Raw genomic sequence first — 18,423 nt, 5'->3', positions numbered from 1 at the left:
AATTTGAATTTATAACCAAAATCTAACTCTAACAAAATGAAAGCCTATCACATAATGACAAAAACATTTGGTAATTTCTTGGCAAATAACGATTTTGGTCACATTTGCATCAAATGCGCTTCTTCGTCAAGTTGACATAATTTGACAAATAAGTTTTCGTTTGGAATTTCGTATAACTTTTTAAATTAAGACAGGGAATAATTTGAGTGGTAAAAGCGCCACCCGGTATATGCATATAAGAAAAAGATGAATATTCAAAGGTGGCCAGTTTATTTTCACGGTCAAACGTCGATAAAGTGGCGATACAAAAAATATTTCTTTTTTGTTCACCAAATGAAAATTACGACCAGAATCGTCAACTTTAAGCAAAGTTAAAATTTCGTTGCCAACTGAGGCAATAAATTTTAAAGATATCCAACTAGGAACTGTGACAAAATGAACTTGAAAGTAATAAAAAGTCAATTTGTTTATCTTTAACAAATTTTTTTTAACTATACCATAAAATATAGAGAAAGCGCAAATTTTCTAGGAACTATAAAAGATAAAATTAAAGAAAACCATATTTTATCAATTCTTCAAACAAAATGTTCATATACCAATACAAGAAAATATAAGCATGTCACAAATTAAAATAAATATATAAATAATGAATAAATAAATCAATATAAAGTAGCTTAAAGTAGTTGCGATCAGTGGCGTAATGAGCCAAAAATAATTATGAGGGGGCCAGACACGACGTACGGGGCAAAAGTTATTAAAAGTTGCGAGCGAGCAAAATTTCGAATTTTTTATTAGAAATATTCACAAAATGAGGTCATATCTCAGCCTTCTCTCTTCACTTTCTTCCCTTTTCTCCTTTTTTTTTCTTGGTTGTGATTTTTTTTCATGGGGGGGGGGCCAAGCCCCCGATCTATACACCACTGGTTGCAATGTAAAGGAATTAAAACGAAAGTGGATGACCATAAGGAACAAAAAGAACGCAGTATCGGAGTACAAGTTTAGTTAGCTCGCGATAATCTTCTACAACCCCTACAGGTGAACATCCTAACGATGGTTTCTCGAAATAGAGGTTGAGACATGGCATAGGAGAGAGGATTTAAGAGGCTGTTCCCGTACTGCAGGTTGAGGATGGTTGTGAAAGCTTCGATTGGTAGACCTGGCAAAACGAGTCGAGGTTCGAAGCTGTAGATCAAATTGAGAACGCTAACAGGAATCCACGTGACTACGAAAGTGATGACGATGAGGAGGAGGGTTCGAATGGCCTTCGTCGTTTCAGCTGTCGATTCCATACGATTTGAGTTTGATTTCTATTGTTTTTAGAAATATAGAATGGCCGAAATGAGAAAAAGGGATAAATGGAAGGAAAAACAAGAAGACACTGCGTGCATATCGTGTACAAGACCATGAAGTCACCGAGTTTCTGTTTCTGGTAACTCCCGTAGGCACTCGGTAGGACAGCATTTTCTGCTGGTAAACGTTGGGGGGGGGGGGTATATACTCAACAATTATTGATCAATTGCTTTTATTTCTGCATTCAATGCATCAGATAGAAGTTTACAAGAAAATATGTACAAATGTAATAGGTAACAAATTAATAGTACAAGCATTTGATCAATGAATAGTTTTTGTTTGCTTAAAATGTACTACTCATTAAAAACTGACATTTTAAAAGAATGCAAGAGACCGCCATCGTGAGCGACGAGGCTTGATAATGATGGCGGCCTCGTAAATAGGTACATGTATTTTGCCATTGATCAAGTGGGTAAAATGGAATTGCTGATAATAGTATTAGTCTTAAAAATCTGTTACAGGTGCGCGGGCGGCGCCATAAAGGGGTAGGGGACCACCACCCCCTTTCACCTTGTGAGAATAAAAAAGGGGATGAAGAAAAAAGGAAGAAGAATACAAAAAGAGGTACGACCTTAAAACTCTAACATATCCCTATTATGAATGGGAAGAAATTACGTCATCTTGAAATCGTCTTACCCCCTTCCCTATCAGAGTATCCTGACACCCCCTGACTTTAACTGATTGCCTTCTACAAATAGATAGCCCCATACAAAACCTATGATAATTAAGTAGTCAACAGTTTAACAACATGGCATGAGTTGATTGTCCATTTTTTTCGACAACTTAAATACTTACATTAAAAAAAATAGTATATGTACGCGTTTGATGACCTACGTCCGTCGACTAAACTTCACGAGTAAGTCCAAAGAATTCATAACGGGTAAATTTCCTCAGATTTCTTACCGACAATTCTTGGCTGCGATCTCCAATCTTGCCTTCGTCGTTTGACGGAGATACGATGGTGTCGTCTCTGCTTCTTGGTTCTGCAATGTTATCTAAGGAGACTTCAAGCGAACTCGAAATGACACGAACACCCGACACATCTGTGGTGGAAAGATTGATGTCTGTCAACCCGTCCGACCTCTTGATCTTCCCCCTTCTCCCAACCGTCTTTCGGATCTTCCTATAGATTCTGAAGTAGAGAACTGCGATAACGGCAAGAGGCAGAAAGAACTTGGCCACAACCTGGATGACATTCGTGATGGGGCTTTTTAAGTACAGCTGGAGACAGTGTGGTCCGTTGTCGTAATCGACGACGAACTCCCAAACAGTGACATACCCGATCCAGAAGGACAGTCCAATCACCCAAGGTAGGGAGTTGATAATGATGGCCTTACGCTTTGACCTAGAGATGAAATGGTTGATGGGATCGTAGATAGCTTGGTGTCGATCAGCGCAGATCACAACCACAGTGATGTTAGAAGCATTGACGATTCCATTGAAGATTCCCGTCATGATCTTACAGACATTTTGAGAAAATGGATAGCGCTTGATATAAGAATACTCTATCACAGTCCCCAGTACAATTCCAACCAGCAAATCAAGTATGGTGAGGTTGATGATGAAGTAGTTATTATAAGTACGGAGGCGTTTCTCAACCATGAACGCTCCGAGGCTGATAATGTTGGCTATCACGATGAGAGCGAAAAAAATGGCGGAGAAGATAAGACTTCTTAGGTCTTCTGGACTAGTTCCAGACGAATCAAGAGAATGAGGAGTGGTACTTTGGGCATCACTTAAAACTATGTCCGTCGAGTATGACTGAGTGTTAAAAGAAGCCATGATTAAATGAAGCATTTCCCAAAATGAAGCATTTCCCAGAGCTCTACATCTTTCCTTTAAATACATCTCTTGGTGACATGGCTACGTGCTCTGTTCCATAAATGAGTAGCATGGAATGATGCAATATTTTAAGTGTAGTATTTACGATGACAGAACTTTTTTGATAGGCTGAGATTGTCCTTCCAATATCAAATGGGCGAGATACAGAAGGAAAATTGTCAACCATTACCCATTATTGTGTGACATTTCTTTAAATGACACAAAATGCAATACAGGAAATTGGCCTCTGAAAAAAGACGCTACCAATGATTATTAAAAGTCCTTGAAATATATTAACGAGTGCATATTCGTGCAAGGGTATTTTTCTCATATAAATGTTCTTTACAAATTTTGCTTTGGATAAACCAGGGGCAGATCCAGCCTCCGCCAATAGGGGGGGGGGGCGATTTTTTTTTTCACCCATTTTTCCCGATCGGCCGCTCAAAGTTTTTTTCGTGTGTGTTTCTTTGAAGGAGTTGTCCCAATGGCGTAATGAGCTAACAATTTTGAGGGGGGCTCGATATGTCGTATCGCGTAATTACAAAAATCCAAGTTGGTGATAGATTTTGACGTAATATTTGGAAAATAATATTATATTGCACCCTTATCCCTTCCTATTTCTCTTTTTTGCTCTTGGTGGTGATTTTTTTTTTTTGGGGGGGGGGGGTTGGATGGGGGCAAAAGCCCATGCCCTATCAGTCATTTCTTAGCTTTATTCTTATAAACAACATAAATGTGTGATAATCTCATAAGCGCTATTCAAATAGTGTGAATGCGAGCTAAATAAGAGAAAAATCAATTGTCATGTATTTTGTTCTGAGAATTAAACACTCTGGGCGGGTGTCTGGAAAACGAAGACCGGGGACACATATCACACTCGTGTGAAAGCGTTTGTAGTTCACGCACGAAGTGTGTACAAAGCAGTGCAAAGTGTGTATATACAAAACACGTGCGCGGGGGTTAGAATGGACTTTGGACCTTGCCCCCCACACATGTTCTCCCATTGACATAACACATGTCCCCGGTCTTCGATCTTCGTTTTCCAGACCTGTTGTTGGGTGTCTGGAAAACGAAGACAGAAGACCGGGGATCGCATCCGTCTACCTAAAATAAACCATTATTATATTCAGATCAAATTCAGGAATATTCTGATATTGGATATGTAATCAGTTATGATTGGTTGATAAGTTAATGATTAATTGTAAGGATATCGTTATCAGCTAGGGCATAATTAATACATAACAATTCACCCACGGAATTCAGCCATTGCTATTCTCAAAACTATCATAAAAATGAAAACTTGCATACAATACACCTCATACTGCGCAATCACGTACAAGCAGACTCAACTGCCGTTTGCAACTATTTTATTACCATTGACATTACGCATGTCCCCGGTCTTCGTTTTCCAAACCTGTTGTTCGGTGTCTGGAAAACGAAGACAGAAGACGTTAGACTGGGGATCGCATCCGTCTAGCTAAAATAAACCATTATTATATTCAGATCAAATTCAGGAATATTCTGATATTGGATATGTAATCAATTTTGATTGGTTGATAAGTTAATGATTAATTGTATGGATATCGTAATGTGAATGATAATTGATTGAGCAATATATCGCGCTCAGCTCAGCTGGCATTAAAATTTTATACCATTGACATAACGCATGTCCCCGGTCTTCGTTTTCCAAACCTGTTGTTGGGTGTCTGGAAAACGAAGACAGAAGATCGGGGATCCGTCTATAGACCAATTTCACAACGTGAGAGGGCAGCAGACTGGTCGCCATGCTGCGGTGGGCGAATAAACTTTTATAGTACACAAGTCAATAGGGTATTTGGTACATTCGTTCGATTTTTTTTTTATTTTGGACCAATTGAGCAGATTTCTTGTAAGATTCACAATGAGCATTAAAGGTAAATGCTAGTTTTGGTAACGATATCAAAATGAGTTCGTACAGAATCCAATGAAATGACCACTAAAGTGTCTGTTTGTATAAATAAAACGCATGTGCCAAAGGATTCTGGAAGAAATTGTGTAATTGCTGAGAAATCAGCAAATAAGCACGAGATTCGGGTAGGGCGTCGGGCCCGACGCCCTAAGCAATAATAATACACTGTCCCACGTGCGCTTATCTGTGTTGGGGATTTTCGGTGTGAACATTTTTCAGCGTAGATTTCAAGATTTCACAAAGTCCAGTTAATGTAACTGTACCAGATCTAGATCCTCGATGATATACTGGCAATTAAGCCTTGTTTTACAGACTTTCTCATGAAATCAGTGTTAACTGCAAGTCTGCAACTACTGGAATTTCTCTTTAATCGGAGAAGTTCAGGTCGCAGCTGTGCTGTGTTCAATTGCCACAACAATTGGAGAAAGCTTCAGGATTGGAAGCAAAGTGAATGTGAAATTCACTCGCCTTGGACTCATGAAGCCTGTTTGTGTGTGAAGCCGTACTCCCTGCATAGGCGTGTGTGTGTGAGAGAGAGAGTGGGGGGGTGGATGGCCCATAGGTAGATTTACTTAGATGAAAAAAGCATTATGTTGTTGGATCTGGACCCCATTTCATAAAGAGCTGTTACAATAACTTGCTGGAATGACAACTTTCACCAAAAAAAGCCATTCAAGGCCCTGTTTCATAAAGAGTTGCTATGAGAGCAACTCCTGCTGGTATGGTAACTACCATGGCAAAAGTGAGAATTCTGCTATCTCATTGGCTTTTATAATAAAAGTTGCCATTCCAGCAAGAGTTGCTATCATAACTTTTTTTATGAAATGGGGCATTCTCGCTGTTACCATGGTAGTTAACATTCCAGCAGGAGTTGCTATCATAACAACTTTTTATGAAACAGGGCCCTGGCCCTCTCTTTCCCTTCCTCCTTCCTCTCTGTTTTATTCTCTTGCCTTGCCCCCTCCTTTTAGGCCTGCATAAAATGTGGTGGTGGTGGTTTTTTTTGTGGGGGGGGAGGGAGGGGGATTTCTTTGATCATGCTTAGATGGAAATATCAGTCCCTCTCTTTCCCTCTCTCTATCTCACACTATCCCTCTCTCTCTCTCTCACTATCCCCTTCTCTGTATTACACTATCCCCCTCTCTCCCTCTCTCACACACTCTCTCGCTTGCCCCCCCCCTCTCTCTCTCTCTACTACCCCCCCCCCCCTTTCTCACTATTCCCCTCTCATGCACTATCCCCCTCCTCTCACACATACTCTCTCCCCCCTCTCTCCTCTCTCATCCTCTCTCTCTCTCACTCTATGTCTCGTTCACTCTCCCGCTACTCTAACACAATTTACTAGCAACAAGAAGTGAGCTCCCTGATGAAAACAAACAGCGATTCTTGGTCATCATCAACTCACTTTTACTGACAAAACTAAGGGGAAAAAGTAGCCAAAGTGCAAAAATTCATCATACCTTCATCGGTCAGATATGGCCATTGTCTTACATCGTCTACCCAGGTGTCCATGCTTTACTTTATTGATTTATGATGAAGTTAATGACACAATATCAGAGCTTATCTGTAATCTTTCATTGAATTTGTACACAGAGCCAATCGCGGTCAGCGCACTTGCCCACCGCAGCAATGGCGTCGCCGATAGAGGGCCAAATACATAAACCGGCCGTGAAATTGGTCTATAACATTCAGCTCCAGTTTTAGAATATTCTGATCTTGGATACGTAATCAGCTATGTCAATTCACTCATACGTCATGCTGCATGATCGTTTCCGTAAGAATTGACATTGTCATTGTGGAAAGAAGTGGAAAAAATGAACAGTGTCAGAGGAACACAATACTAACGATTTCCATGGGTCAATCATCACATATTATCCAGTGATAGTTCAGTGTAATGTTGTGATTCGAAGACACCTTAGCTATGCTATGTGTGATCAGCGAGATTCACTGTCACGTTTTAGACACAAATAAAGCCTAAGGAACAACGTGACTCGGTAAACATGGACTCTATTAAAAGACAAGTATCATTTATTAAGATGTCTTGCATCTTTACACTGGCGACGAGGATCAGGTGAATAGATCTATATAAATGATTTATTTTGGTATTCGATCATGGCTTCAGAAGTTTAGCTGAGCTAGGCCTACATTGTACTAGGGTAGGGGGTTTACTGCGGCAGCCAGCCCGGGCACGTAGACGTGTGTTAAGGCCCTAAACCGCAAATTGCACCTAAACCGCAAATCGCCGTCTAAGCTTGTAGAAAAAAAGTTTAGTCTTGTTTACTCAATAGCAATGCACTCTTTGTGCGTGCACACGTTCGCGCGAGAAATTGAGCCAGCTAGCTGTGCATACATGTATGTAAACACTTCATGCAATTCGCGAAAGTTGTTTGATTCTGCTAAGTCTGCTGGCCTAAAATTTCGCGAGAACCTTCATCAAATTTTCATGATGAATTGGAAAATCATAACTTTGTTATTTTGGTGGTTGGTGTTGATTCGTCCGGCCGAGAGTCATCCAACTTCTTTCTCCAGGCCCAGGGCCAAGCTACTACTAATACTCAGGCGCGTCGGAACACTTTCAGTTTTTTTTTTTTTTTTTTTTTGGGGGGGGGGGCAAAATCCCGAAGGGGGCACAATATTTTTGACAGCGTAAGATACCGAAGCGATTGAGCGGGAGAGGCTGTGGGACCCCCCACGGTAAGGACTTTGTGTAAAAATGGAGTATAAAGGTTGCCTTTCTAAGAGCATTCAAAAATAAATTCTTGCGAATTAAACAGTCTTGGAGTTCTTTTTGCTCCTTCTGTTTCCTCCCTTCTGACCCAGACTGGTGTTTCTTCATGATCAGGGTCGCAGTTCCAGCAAATTACGAGCCTTATTGCAAACGAAATTGTTTCAAACCAATGTAATATAGGCCTTTTAAAGACTTTAAGATGACAAACATGACCGTACGCAGCCGGGGGCCGCCGATCGAGAGGGCAAAATTCACAAAATTCACCAAAAGTGTGCACGAAATCCTTCAATTTTATTCTAGAAAATGCAAAAGCTCCCCCATCACAAACCCTCTCGCTCTTAAGTTTCTTCGAAAATTTAGGTCTTGCAGCCCCACCCACTTCCGGATTGTTTTTTTTTTGTTTTTTTTTGCAAACGTCCATGAATAACAAAAACTGGGATGAACCAGAGAACATAGCTGCCATCTCGATCTGATTAGTGACAGGTAATGGGAATAAGTTTTGGAATCTAAAATACATAAGTGCTATATCATATGAGCTGAAATAGTATCAGACAAAACGCCTTCCAATCATGCCAATGAAAAGGAATAGAGGAAAATACGGGGCTGTGAAAATATCTTAAAATTTTTTTTTAGTAGTAGAGCAGTATACTGTAACGCTTATTTTTTTCTTTTATATTCTTTATTTACATTTTTATTCATATCTCGGATGATATAAGTCCGGTCATGAAGACACTTTCTCAGATGATTTTATTTTATTCATGTCTATACATTATCTCTAAGTTGCTTTCGAGTGGGATTCACCATTTTCACAAATTATAAATTATAATCCTCTACACATGATTATTCTGTGTGTAAGTTTCTGATAACATGTCTATATTTAGTTGAAATGACCTTGGTATTTTCTTTAGTGCACTGACTTGTTATCACTGTATTAACTCAATTAATATTTAGTTGAAAATAAAATAATTGAAACAAGTTTCTCGAGATGTTATGGTTTCTGGGCTTGACAGCTATGACATAGATTCCATATGTTGCTCGAGTAACTAGTGTTCACGGGCGTTAGTGATATCGGGTCCGATCTGAGCGTTTCTGGGCGACCGCGCGTTTGTTAGACGACACAGCCAGCATCATATAATTATAAACCTAATCATTGGTGGACCACTATCACTTTGCCATTCGCTTTTGTTTTAGTCTGAAATGTGTTCATTAAAAGGTTAAACGTTATCACACTGTAATAAAATGGAAAAGGGGCTTATCAAAGGTATGTTTCACAGAGGAACTGTTCGTCAAAAGACACGAGGCTTACTATGATAATGTATTTGCCCCGTCAGGGGCAACATTTTTGACAATGAAAATGACAGTTTTCAGGCAGAAAAGTGCCTTCGTTTACTTTTGTCCTTAAATAATTTATCATTTTTCTATTTTCAGGGGGGCACATGGGGGGGGGGGGGTAAAATCTCGTTTTGCCCCCCAAAATTTTATTTGGGGGGGGGGGGGGCAAGTGTCCCCCCTGCCCCCCCCCCCGCTTCCGGCGCCCTTGCTACTACTACTACTACTCCTACTACTACTACTACTACTACTACTACTACTACTACTATTACTACTACTAAAACTACTACTACTACTCTTACTGCTACTACTACTTCTACTACTGCCACTCCTACTACTACTACTATTTCGTACTGATTATGACTATAATAATATGAGTACATGGCTTCATTACCCTCGTAACATTTTGTATTAAAGTTTTAAAAAGATTATAATAAATATTTAAAAAATTATTTATAGCGATTCTTTTTTTATTTCCCCCTTTAATTTCTTCCCTTTTCCTTTGCTTAAACCTACAGGCGTTAGATTATACTAGGGGAGAATTAGGGATACACAGAAAAAAAACACCAAAAAAAACACAAAAAAAACCCGGCACTATGTACAGCCCAAGTTGCCCAACTCCCGCCATAACCAAAAGTCCAAAACCAACAAACAAGAAGAACAATAATGATAGCCTTTTAGGGCCCCATGGGAGACCAACTTTATGTTGAATGAGCACCCTGGTAAAATATTTAAATAAATAAACAAATAAATAAATAAATACGTGTATCAACAACAACATTTCTCATAAAAATGAGATCAGCGCCCTAGTTCTAATTCCTCACTCTTCAACCTCTATCCTTCTGCGATTTATGTTTGCCGCCCTCTGTGTTCACGCCTCTTACGCGCGCACGGTCCTTGTTAATATTCTACATGCTTAAGCGGCAATTTGCGGTTTAGGTGCAATTTGCGGTTTAGGGCCTTAACACCACTGCTCCGCCAAAACATTAAAAAAAAAACACAGAAACGGCTCGCGCAAGAGTCTAACACGTTGACCATACAATACGTCGTGACCATCTTCAAAACAAAAACTTAGCCTTAAAAACAAACCTTATTTCAACATATGAATAAGATAATCTTTTGAAAAGCGTTTAATTTGTTGGGACCTAATTTGCTTGAATTAAATATTAATTCCTACATATGTAAAAAAAAGATTGTATGAACATTTTGTTCGCAATTATGTTACCTGGAGATATTCAGATGCATGAAACAAAGAAATATGGTTTGTAGCTGCAGACTATCTCTTTTCTTCGTCATCCCCTCTCTCACTTCAGCATTCTCCTTTTCTGGGCGACAGTGGCCTCTGCATTGCTCTCTTGCGATTTACCAACTCAAAAGACCTGCATTTTGTTGTTGAATAGGCTCATTTTGTTGTTGAATAGGCTCATTTTGTAGTTGAATTTTGTCTGTTTTTATGGTATTGATATGCATACCTTCTTGATACGTTTGCATTTATCTAGCTATTTATAAAGCACATATACAGGGACTGCTTCTGCACTTATATGCGCTATCATGGCTATATAAATAAGATTTTAATTATTATTATGGGGCAGATAAGATGTGTGTGTGTGTGGGGGGGGGGTTGATCCCCTCACCGCTTCCGCGGCCCTGTCTCAACCCCTCTACAGGACCAGAAAAATCAGATTGACAGAACTAAAAAGTTTGAGGGAAATCGGAAGAGTAATAAAAAAGTTATGAAATTTTAATGAAATGAAAATCACTGGGCAATTACCAACTTTGTGACATCATACATGCACTACTAACCATTATTTTATCTGCTAGTATATCAATACTATGAAATTTTACTGTTTCGAAATTTTGATTTCCTCAAAACTTTTACCAAGATATCTCGATGATAGATATGTTTTTTCATGTTTCCATTATTACAGACTTTATATTAATCAATGATTCAATATTTATAATTGAGTGATTAAAGGTATAAGTATAGACAAGCTCAATATTTTGAGTTCATTGGATATTTTAAGGCCTACGTACATAACAATATGACAATGTTAACTTGTAGTTCTGAAAAAATTATGTGATTGGTCAAATGATGAATTTTTACAGTATGAATGCAAAATAAATGGTTAGTGGTACATTCATTCAGAAATTTGTCTTGTGATTTTTCTAGTTCTTCATGATTAAAATTTCATTACTTTCTTTTAGTTGTGCAATTTTCCTCAAACGTTTTGTTTTATTCTTCTGGTTTTTCTGCTTGGCTAGACTTTCTTTTTCAACATATGAATTTTTTCTTCACAATGTACATATTTTGTTCAAAATCAATTTCCTTGTACTTCATCAAACCCTTTCATTCTTTCTCACTCCTCTCCAGGGGCGTAGGTAGCGGGGGGGGATGCATCCCCCCCAGAATTTTAGGTGGGGGGATGCATCCCCCCCAGAATTTTAGGTGGGGGGGATGGTGTGTACAATCATCCCCCCCAGGTTTCTGTGGGGGAAGAAGCAAAACTATACAGTAATAAAGCAATGAATGCTAGTTAAAATCAATCAATAATAATAGCAGTAATAATCATAACGTACATCAATGACAAACATGATCAAAATTGGACTTTTATTCAGAGTCAATCATCTTATATGCATTTACAACTTGCAAGTTTTAAGTAATAACAACTGTCTTGCGTCGTGATATACATTTAAGGATCGTTATTCAGAGTTTATTCCTTTAGTTGTTGATTCATTCGTTTGATCATTAACAATATCGCTACTTTTAAAAGAGTATACTACTATACTAGTAAAATAAGGAATACTAGTTATTCTAGATCATGTTTAGCAGGACTGTCATGACCAAGATGATAACTAGACATCCGACAAATGACATTTCTCTTATGATCATCTTTACTCATTGTCATTAATCAAACAAAAGATTACTGCCATGAAAAATGTGCAAGGAAGTTTGTTTATTACTGGATGCCCTGTTTATTGCTGAAAGCAAAGTGATTAAAAGACACACGAGATATATAATCCATGAGGCAGATCGTGTTATTTTGTTATCTTTAACTCGTCTGCTTTGGCCCATGATATTTTGTTTTTATCGAGTACGTTAATATCTCCTTCACTCTTTATATTTATATATTAATTGTATATATATATATATATATATATATATATATATATATATATATATATATATATATATATAAAGTATGACCCAGCTAGGGATCATCCCCCCAGGTCTAAGGACCTGTCTACGCCACTGGGGGAAAAGAACATACCCTATAAATATGTTTGACTACGCGAATCATTGACTTGTCTTTCAAAACCACCCTTTTTCTTGAAAATCAGTGTTTTTTTATGTCCACACGCGGACCACGTCCAAAACTGAAAAAAAAACACTTTTTAAACGCTTTTTGGGGTCACGCGTGTGTACAGCAATATATTTGACTGCCACCGGGATACACATTCTAATCTTGAAGCGTTATAACTAGCTGAGCTACAACCCGTCCTAAGTTCTAAATTTTGGCCTATTCTCTATAGCTATCAGATCCAACATTCATGAGCTTCCCTGCCGGGTTTCCCAATGATTTGATATTGCTCCCCCAATAAGTATCATTTAAGTAGACTTTTTGCTGATTCCCCTCTTATTTTTTTAATTTTTTTTTATTATAATCATTAATATGGTAATTATTATCGCTATTATTTTTCTTGAAAGGTCATAGACAAATATGGGGAAGACAATTATCTGCACGACACCATAGTCCTGGGTTACTAGTTTCGACGGAATTTAGTCTATAACTTCAGACTGTTTGCATGTGCGACCGCGAAAGTAAACCGTTTTCTGACGAGTTTGACCCTGACTTCACTAAGCCAACAATAAACTACAAATTATACTACAGACATGATTAAAAGAGGACCCACGCGTATTGTACTGAAGTTGGAAGATCTTGAGGAGTTCGATAACATTAAAAAGGAGCTAGAACAAAAAAGAAGAGTGGAACAAGTTGTGGGCTTGAGCCCAACTGAAAAGAACGGACAGGCAGGCACATCCAACGGGGCAGCGGCCCACCAAGAAACTGTAGTTCCCGCTGGCGAGGTCGTTGACGCGAAGACCCGCGATGAAAGGATTCGTGCACGGATTGGATTCGATCCCAGACCTGTTCCATCTACTTCAAGTCGAATTGGAGAATTTAGAGGTGGCGAGTGACTCTACTTATTAGTAAGCTGCTTGATTGTTGAGTATATATTTCCATAATAATTATAAATGTAAATTGTAATGAATCATGTTAATTATCAACTGTACTACTACCGTACTGTCATGACTGTGTACTCTGACTGTAGTCTGTATCGACCTAACCCGGCCCAGGGAACTCCCGCCCGCATAGCGGGCGGGAGCCCAGGACCTTACGTGTAATTCCATACTCACCTGACTAGCGTGAAGTATGGTCAAAATATTAAATTCTCTGAATAAATAGTTAAAACAGAAATCAAGCACTTACCACGATTATATGGATGAAGGTCTAACGAGTGGCAGTTTCCTGACATCTGGGCACAAACTGGAACCTCAAAAAAATGAAAAGTTCTCTCCCTCTACCCCAGTCTCGATCGGCCATTTTGTTACGATTCATAACAAAAATGGCCGATTGAGACGGGGGTAGAAGAAGAGAACTTTTCATTTTTTTGAGGTTCCAGTTTGTGCCCAGATGTCAGGAAACTGCCACTCGTTAGACCTTCATCCATATAATCGTGGTAAGTGCTTGATTTCTGTTTATTCTGAGAATTATTTTGACCATACTTCACGCTAGTCAGGTGAGTATGGTCAATTACACGTCAGGTCCTGGGCTCCTGCCCGCGTAGCGGGCGGGAGTTCCCTGAGTTAGTATCGACCGTAAATTTGCATGCAGTCAAAGTCAACAATTCAAACTAGTCTCGGGCCTAGTAAAGAAGTGCAGGTGCCACTGGCACTGCTAGATAGCCGGTAGCGTAGCCTAGACCTTTCTAATGTTAGAAATTATTTGCTGTGGCATGTCTTTCACTTTCAATTCAATTCAGTTCATTTTGACTTTTTGTAGACAGGAATAACCGTCGTTTCTGGGGATTTAACAATTTCTGACATTTTACTATGATCATCCCATTGGAGCCAACACAGTTCAGCGGAACAAGCAAAATACAAAGCCTGAAGGTTTTGGTCTATTCATTTTGTAGAAAGACCTTAAGTTAAGGCTAAACTTATATGTCTTTCTGAAATTATTAAATTCAAATAATTAAGTTTATGTATTATATAGATCAATAATGAAAATGTTCATTAAATGACAAGTCCACCCCAACAAAAAGCTCATTTGAATAAAAAGAGAAAAATCCAACAAGCATAACATTCAAAATTTCATTTTTCATCAAAATTGGATGTAAAATAAGAAAGTTATGACATTTTAAAGTATCCCTTAATTTCACAAAACAGTTATAATATGCACATCCTGTTTGGTATGCAAATGAGGAGACTGATGACGTCATCCGCTCACTATTTCTTTTGTATTTTATTATATGAAATATGAAATATTCTAATTTTCTGATTGTTAAGGGAAACATCGATTAATTCCTCCCTGAACATATGTAATTAGAATTGTTTAATACTAAATGGTTCAGTCAAGTTGGTCCTTATTGTCAAATGTGTAAAAAATGAAATATTGTGTAAGTCAAATAATAAAAAAACAAAAGAAAAAGTGAGTGATGGACATCATTGGCTGACTCATTTGAGTTATGCATATCACTATTTTGTGAAAAATAAGCAAAACTTCAAAATGACATAAATTTTTTATCTTACTTCGGATTTTGATGAAAGTTTCAGCGTTATGTTTAATTGAATTTTCTCTATTTTGTCAAATCAACATTTTTTTGGGGTGGACTTGACCTTTAAGAAGATGATAATGATATTTGATGGTGATTTATGATGACAGATCTAATAAGCAATGATAACCATGAAATGCCTTTTAAATGTACATGTAATGATCAAGGACATAATCAGAGTCTAATGAATCAATGGAAATTGATTGCACTGTTTCACATTAACAAGGCCAACGGAGGGGGGGCAGTTTGGCTTTGCCAGGAGATTAACATAATCTTTAACTCCAAAGTTACATATCATTTGGAAATACATTAACCACTCGATCTTGCTTTATCATCATGTTGCTCCTATCATTTGTGATTTCATTTTTAGTTGTCATATAATTTTGTTTGTATCTTGTATTATTTTCCAGGGCATAATTTGGATTTCAGAAGCAACCTGGATCATGCTGGTTGGATGCAGAGAACAGATGTACATGTGGGATTATGAAATACTCACAGACCTTGTCCAGCGAGATCATACACGACACGTCCAAATTTGCCATTCTACTGCAAGCATGAAGCACAATTCTGGCAGTGCTACCTGATGTTTGAGTCTTGGACAGGTGTTGACATAGGATCCATGGTCTATGATGGATCTTGATGTATATGGTTGAGATGCTGAATTGAGTTCGAACACGTGTAAAGATTTGTAGAGCCTCAATTAAAAGATGTTTCTTTATGAAATAACGCTCGCCATTCAAAAGTTGATCCTAATTTCTGCTGATACTATACTAAGAAGAAGAGTTATGTTCACAGACTTCACCCCTAAAACCAGGTTGGAGAATACATAGATGCATTTAACCATGTCAATGATGTTCTCTTGTGGATAACTTTTATGGCCATGCGTCTCTAAAATTATTCTTATCTCAAAAATGATATCAAGAGACAAGATGATGGGTGATTCAGTCATAATTCTGTAGAATACGTAGCAACAAAATCTATAGTCCTACATGTAATTTTAGAATTTAACTCAAATTCATTAATGTAAAATGTATCATTTAACATTTTAAGTTTAATATTCATGTGGAAAAATTTAATACTAATGATTTTTTTTAGTCCACAAATTTGTTTCCCAATCCAGTAACTTGTTAGATATCTCGATGAGTTGAATGGATAAAGAAATGTCTATGTATTACTTTGGAATGTATTGTTGACAACGTGTAATTATGAAATAACTTGACTATAATTCCTCTGAGATTTAGATTTTAAATTTTATTAGGGTCAGTGAACCCACTTGCTTGAAAATTCCAAAGCTATAATTTTATGCTTATTTTCTGTAATGATTTGTTAGAAATTGTTCTTTCATGAATACAGTCAAGTCAGCATTTTAAAGTCAACATGATTCTAGTCATGGTGGTGTTTCACAGTCACATGTAAGTGTGACTTAGGGTTCATGCTTCAACGCTAATGCGCACATGGTATTTAACGCGTAATCTGAGTGATGGATATGCAGTAGTGCGCGCCCTGTGTGCATGATCTGACCAATGCAGTGATGCATTGTATAACGCACGCAACTGAACTTCTAAGGGATGGTCCGGGCTGAAAGTATTTATAGCTTAATAAATAGAGTAGAATTCACCGAGCAAAATGCCAAAAATTTCAATAAAATCAGATAACAATTAACAAAATTACTGAATTTTAAAGTTTAGCAAAATTTAGTGAAAACAGTTGTCATGAATATTCATTAGGTGGGCTGATGATGTCACATCCCCACTTGTTCTTTTGTATTTTATTACATGAAATTAGGTTTATTCAATTTTTTCCTCCAAGAACTAGAACAGTCGGATTGACAACTGATTTAGTGCATTGGATATTTATTGTTGCAACTTATTTCCTTTCAAGGGAGACATATTATTCACACAAGTATGAAATAATGAAAAAATTATGATTTTACATAATAATATTAAGAAAACGGAAAGTGGGGATGTGACATCATCAGCCCTCCTAATGAAAATTCATGATGACTGTTTTCACAAAATATTGCTAAACTTTAAACTTCAATAACTTTATTATTTGTCATCTGATTTTGAAGAAATTTTCAGCAATTTGCTCAGTGAATTCTACTCTATGTATTAAGATATAAATATTTTACACCCGGACCATCCCTTTAAGTGCAACCCTAAGTGTCACTTTTCAGATTTAAAAATCTTTGTGAACCACCACCTGGTTAAATAAAGTGTCAACTTGGATAAATGTTTGGAAGGTTGATTTGGGCAAGTATTCGTTCACGTTGCTCAAAGGGGATGTTCACCCTGATGATAAATTGGTTGTGATTAAAGTAGAATTAGAGAGAAATGTGGTCAAAGTTTTGATGAGAATCCATCAAAGACTAAGAAAATTATGAATTTTGAAGGTTCTATTTTATGACGTCACATACGGGCAACTTCCCCATCCCCATATATCATGTAATATGACTTCCATGAATTTCAATCTTGTAATGGAACATGATGAATATATGATGAATATTTTTCTTACAGAAGGAGGTATGAAATGATGCACCTGATGATCAATATATCCTTTCACCACACAGATGAAATCACTTTCCATTTCATGGGGACAATGTAATATTGGGTGAATATACATTTTCCACAAAATAAGGAGGAGCTGGTGTACTGACATCACAAAACCGAAGCTCTAAAATTGGAATAGTGATATAACATTTAGGGGGACCCACCGAAACTAAAGATAAGACTATTATGTGTCTGTCATATATAATTTTCACAGTATTTTGTTTTGATTCGACAAGTACACTGTACTAGAATTAGGACAGTACTATTTTTGTTACAGACGCTAATTTTTCTTGCACTACGGCATATATTATTCCTTTATTACAGAAGATTATAAAAAAGGAAAATAAAATGTTATTCCAATTAAAATAATGTGATTTAAACTGATTTACTGGAAACATATTCGACAGAAGATATGATCAACAGGCTAACCGGTATATCATATTTTCAAACTGTATGATGTTTTAATCAAACATCTTACATTTACATGTATTATGCTTTTCTGTTCTGTTAGGCGGATAAACATGTAATGTTCAGCTTTGAGATGACAATGGGAAGAATAATTGTTATTTATAACAAAGACAGTTGTTGAAAATTGAACCAAATATATGAAATTTATTAATTTTATATCTCTATTTTTTCAAAACACGTGCGTTTGTTGTGTGATAGGATGTATGAATTATATTATTGTTGTTCACTGAGTTGTGATCATTATCAAGTGTAGATTCAGGATTTGAAATTGAGTGGAAGGGGCTATTTTTTTTGGTGGGGGGGGGGTTCTTATTAAAATCAAGCAGGTGTTTCCTCCCGGAAAGTCGACAAGCAACAAATAAAAAAAAGGGCCAACTTTTCTGGATGTGCACTTG

The 18,423-nt window shown here is 37.4% G+C and overlaps 2 protein-coding genes across 2 annotated transcripts; one reads left to right on the top strand and one right to left on the bottom strand.

The window, feature by feature from the left end:
- Positions 1–929: 929 nt before the first annotated feature.
- Positions 930–3,189, bottom strand: LOC121428352 (muscarinic acetylcholine receptor DM1-like). Its single transcript, XM_041624931.1, has 2 exons — positions 2,254–3,189; positions 930–1,307 (listed from the first exon to the last, which is right to left on the bottom strand). Exons 1-2 carry the CDS (start codon positions 3,145–3,147, stop codon positions 999–1,001), a joined length of 1,203 nt encoding a protein of 400 aa, XP_041480865.1. The 5' UTR covers positions 3,148–3,189; the 3' UTR covers positions 930–998.
- Positions 3,190–7,106: 3,917 nt separating this feature from the next.
- LOC121429184 (anaphase-promoting complex subunit CDC26-like) lies at positions 7,107–16,639 on the top strand. The gene is made up of 3 exons (XM_041626126.1): positions 7,107–7,190; positions 12,883–13,386; positions 15,422–16,639. The coding sequence occupies exon 2, from the start codon at positions 13,069–13,071 to the stop codon at positions 13,372–13,374; it is 306 nt and encodes a 101-aa protein (XP_041482060.1). The 5' UTR covers positions 7,107–7,190; positions 12,883–13,068; the 3' UTR covers positions 13,375–13,386; positions 15,422–16,639.
- Positions 16,640–18,423: the final 1,784 nt, after the last annotated feature.

This window comes from Lytechinus variegatus, chromosome 15 (genome assembly GCF_018143015.1).
Source record: "Lytechinus variegatus isolate NC3 chromosome 15, Lvar_3.0, whole genome shotgun sequence".
NCBI classification, from domain to species: domain Eukaryota; kingdom Metazoa; phylum Echinodermata; class Echinoidea; order Temnopleuroida; family Toxopneustidae; genus Lytechinus; species Lytechinus variegatus.
The sequence above is the reverse complement of the archived record's forward strand: the minus strand, read 5'-3'. Positions and strand labels throughout refer to the sequence as shown.

Excerpts from the sequence above, each read along its gene's own strand:
- LOC121428352 (XM_041624931.1), bottom strand. The coding sequence starts at position 3,147 with ATGCTTCATTTAATCATGGCTTCTTTTAACACTCAGTCATACTCGACG. Across the intron at positions 1,308-2,253 it reads ATCGCAGCCAAGAATTGTCG|AAATCAAACTCAAATCGTAT; the intron begins GTAAGAAATCTG and ends TAAAAACAATAG.
- LOC121429184 (XM_041626126.1), top strand. The coding sequence starts at position 13,069 with ATGATTAAAAGAGGACCCACGCGTATTGTACTGAAGTTGGAAGATCTT.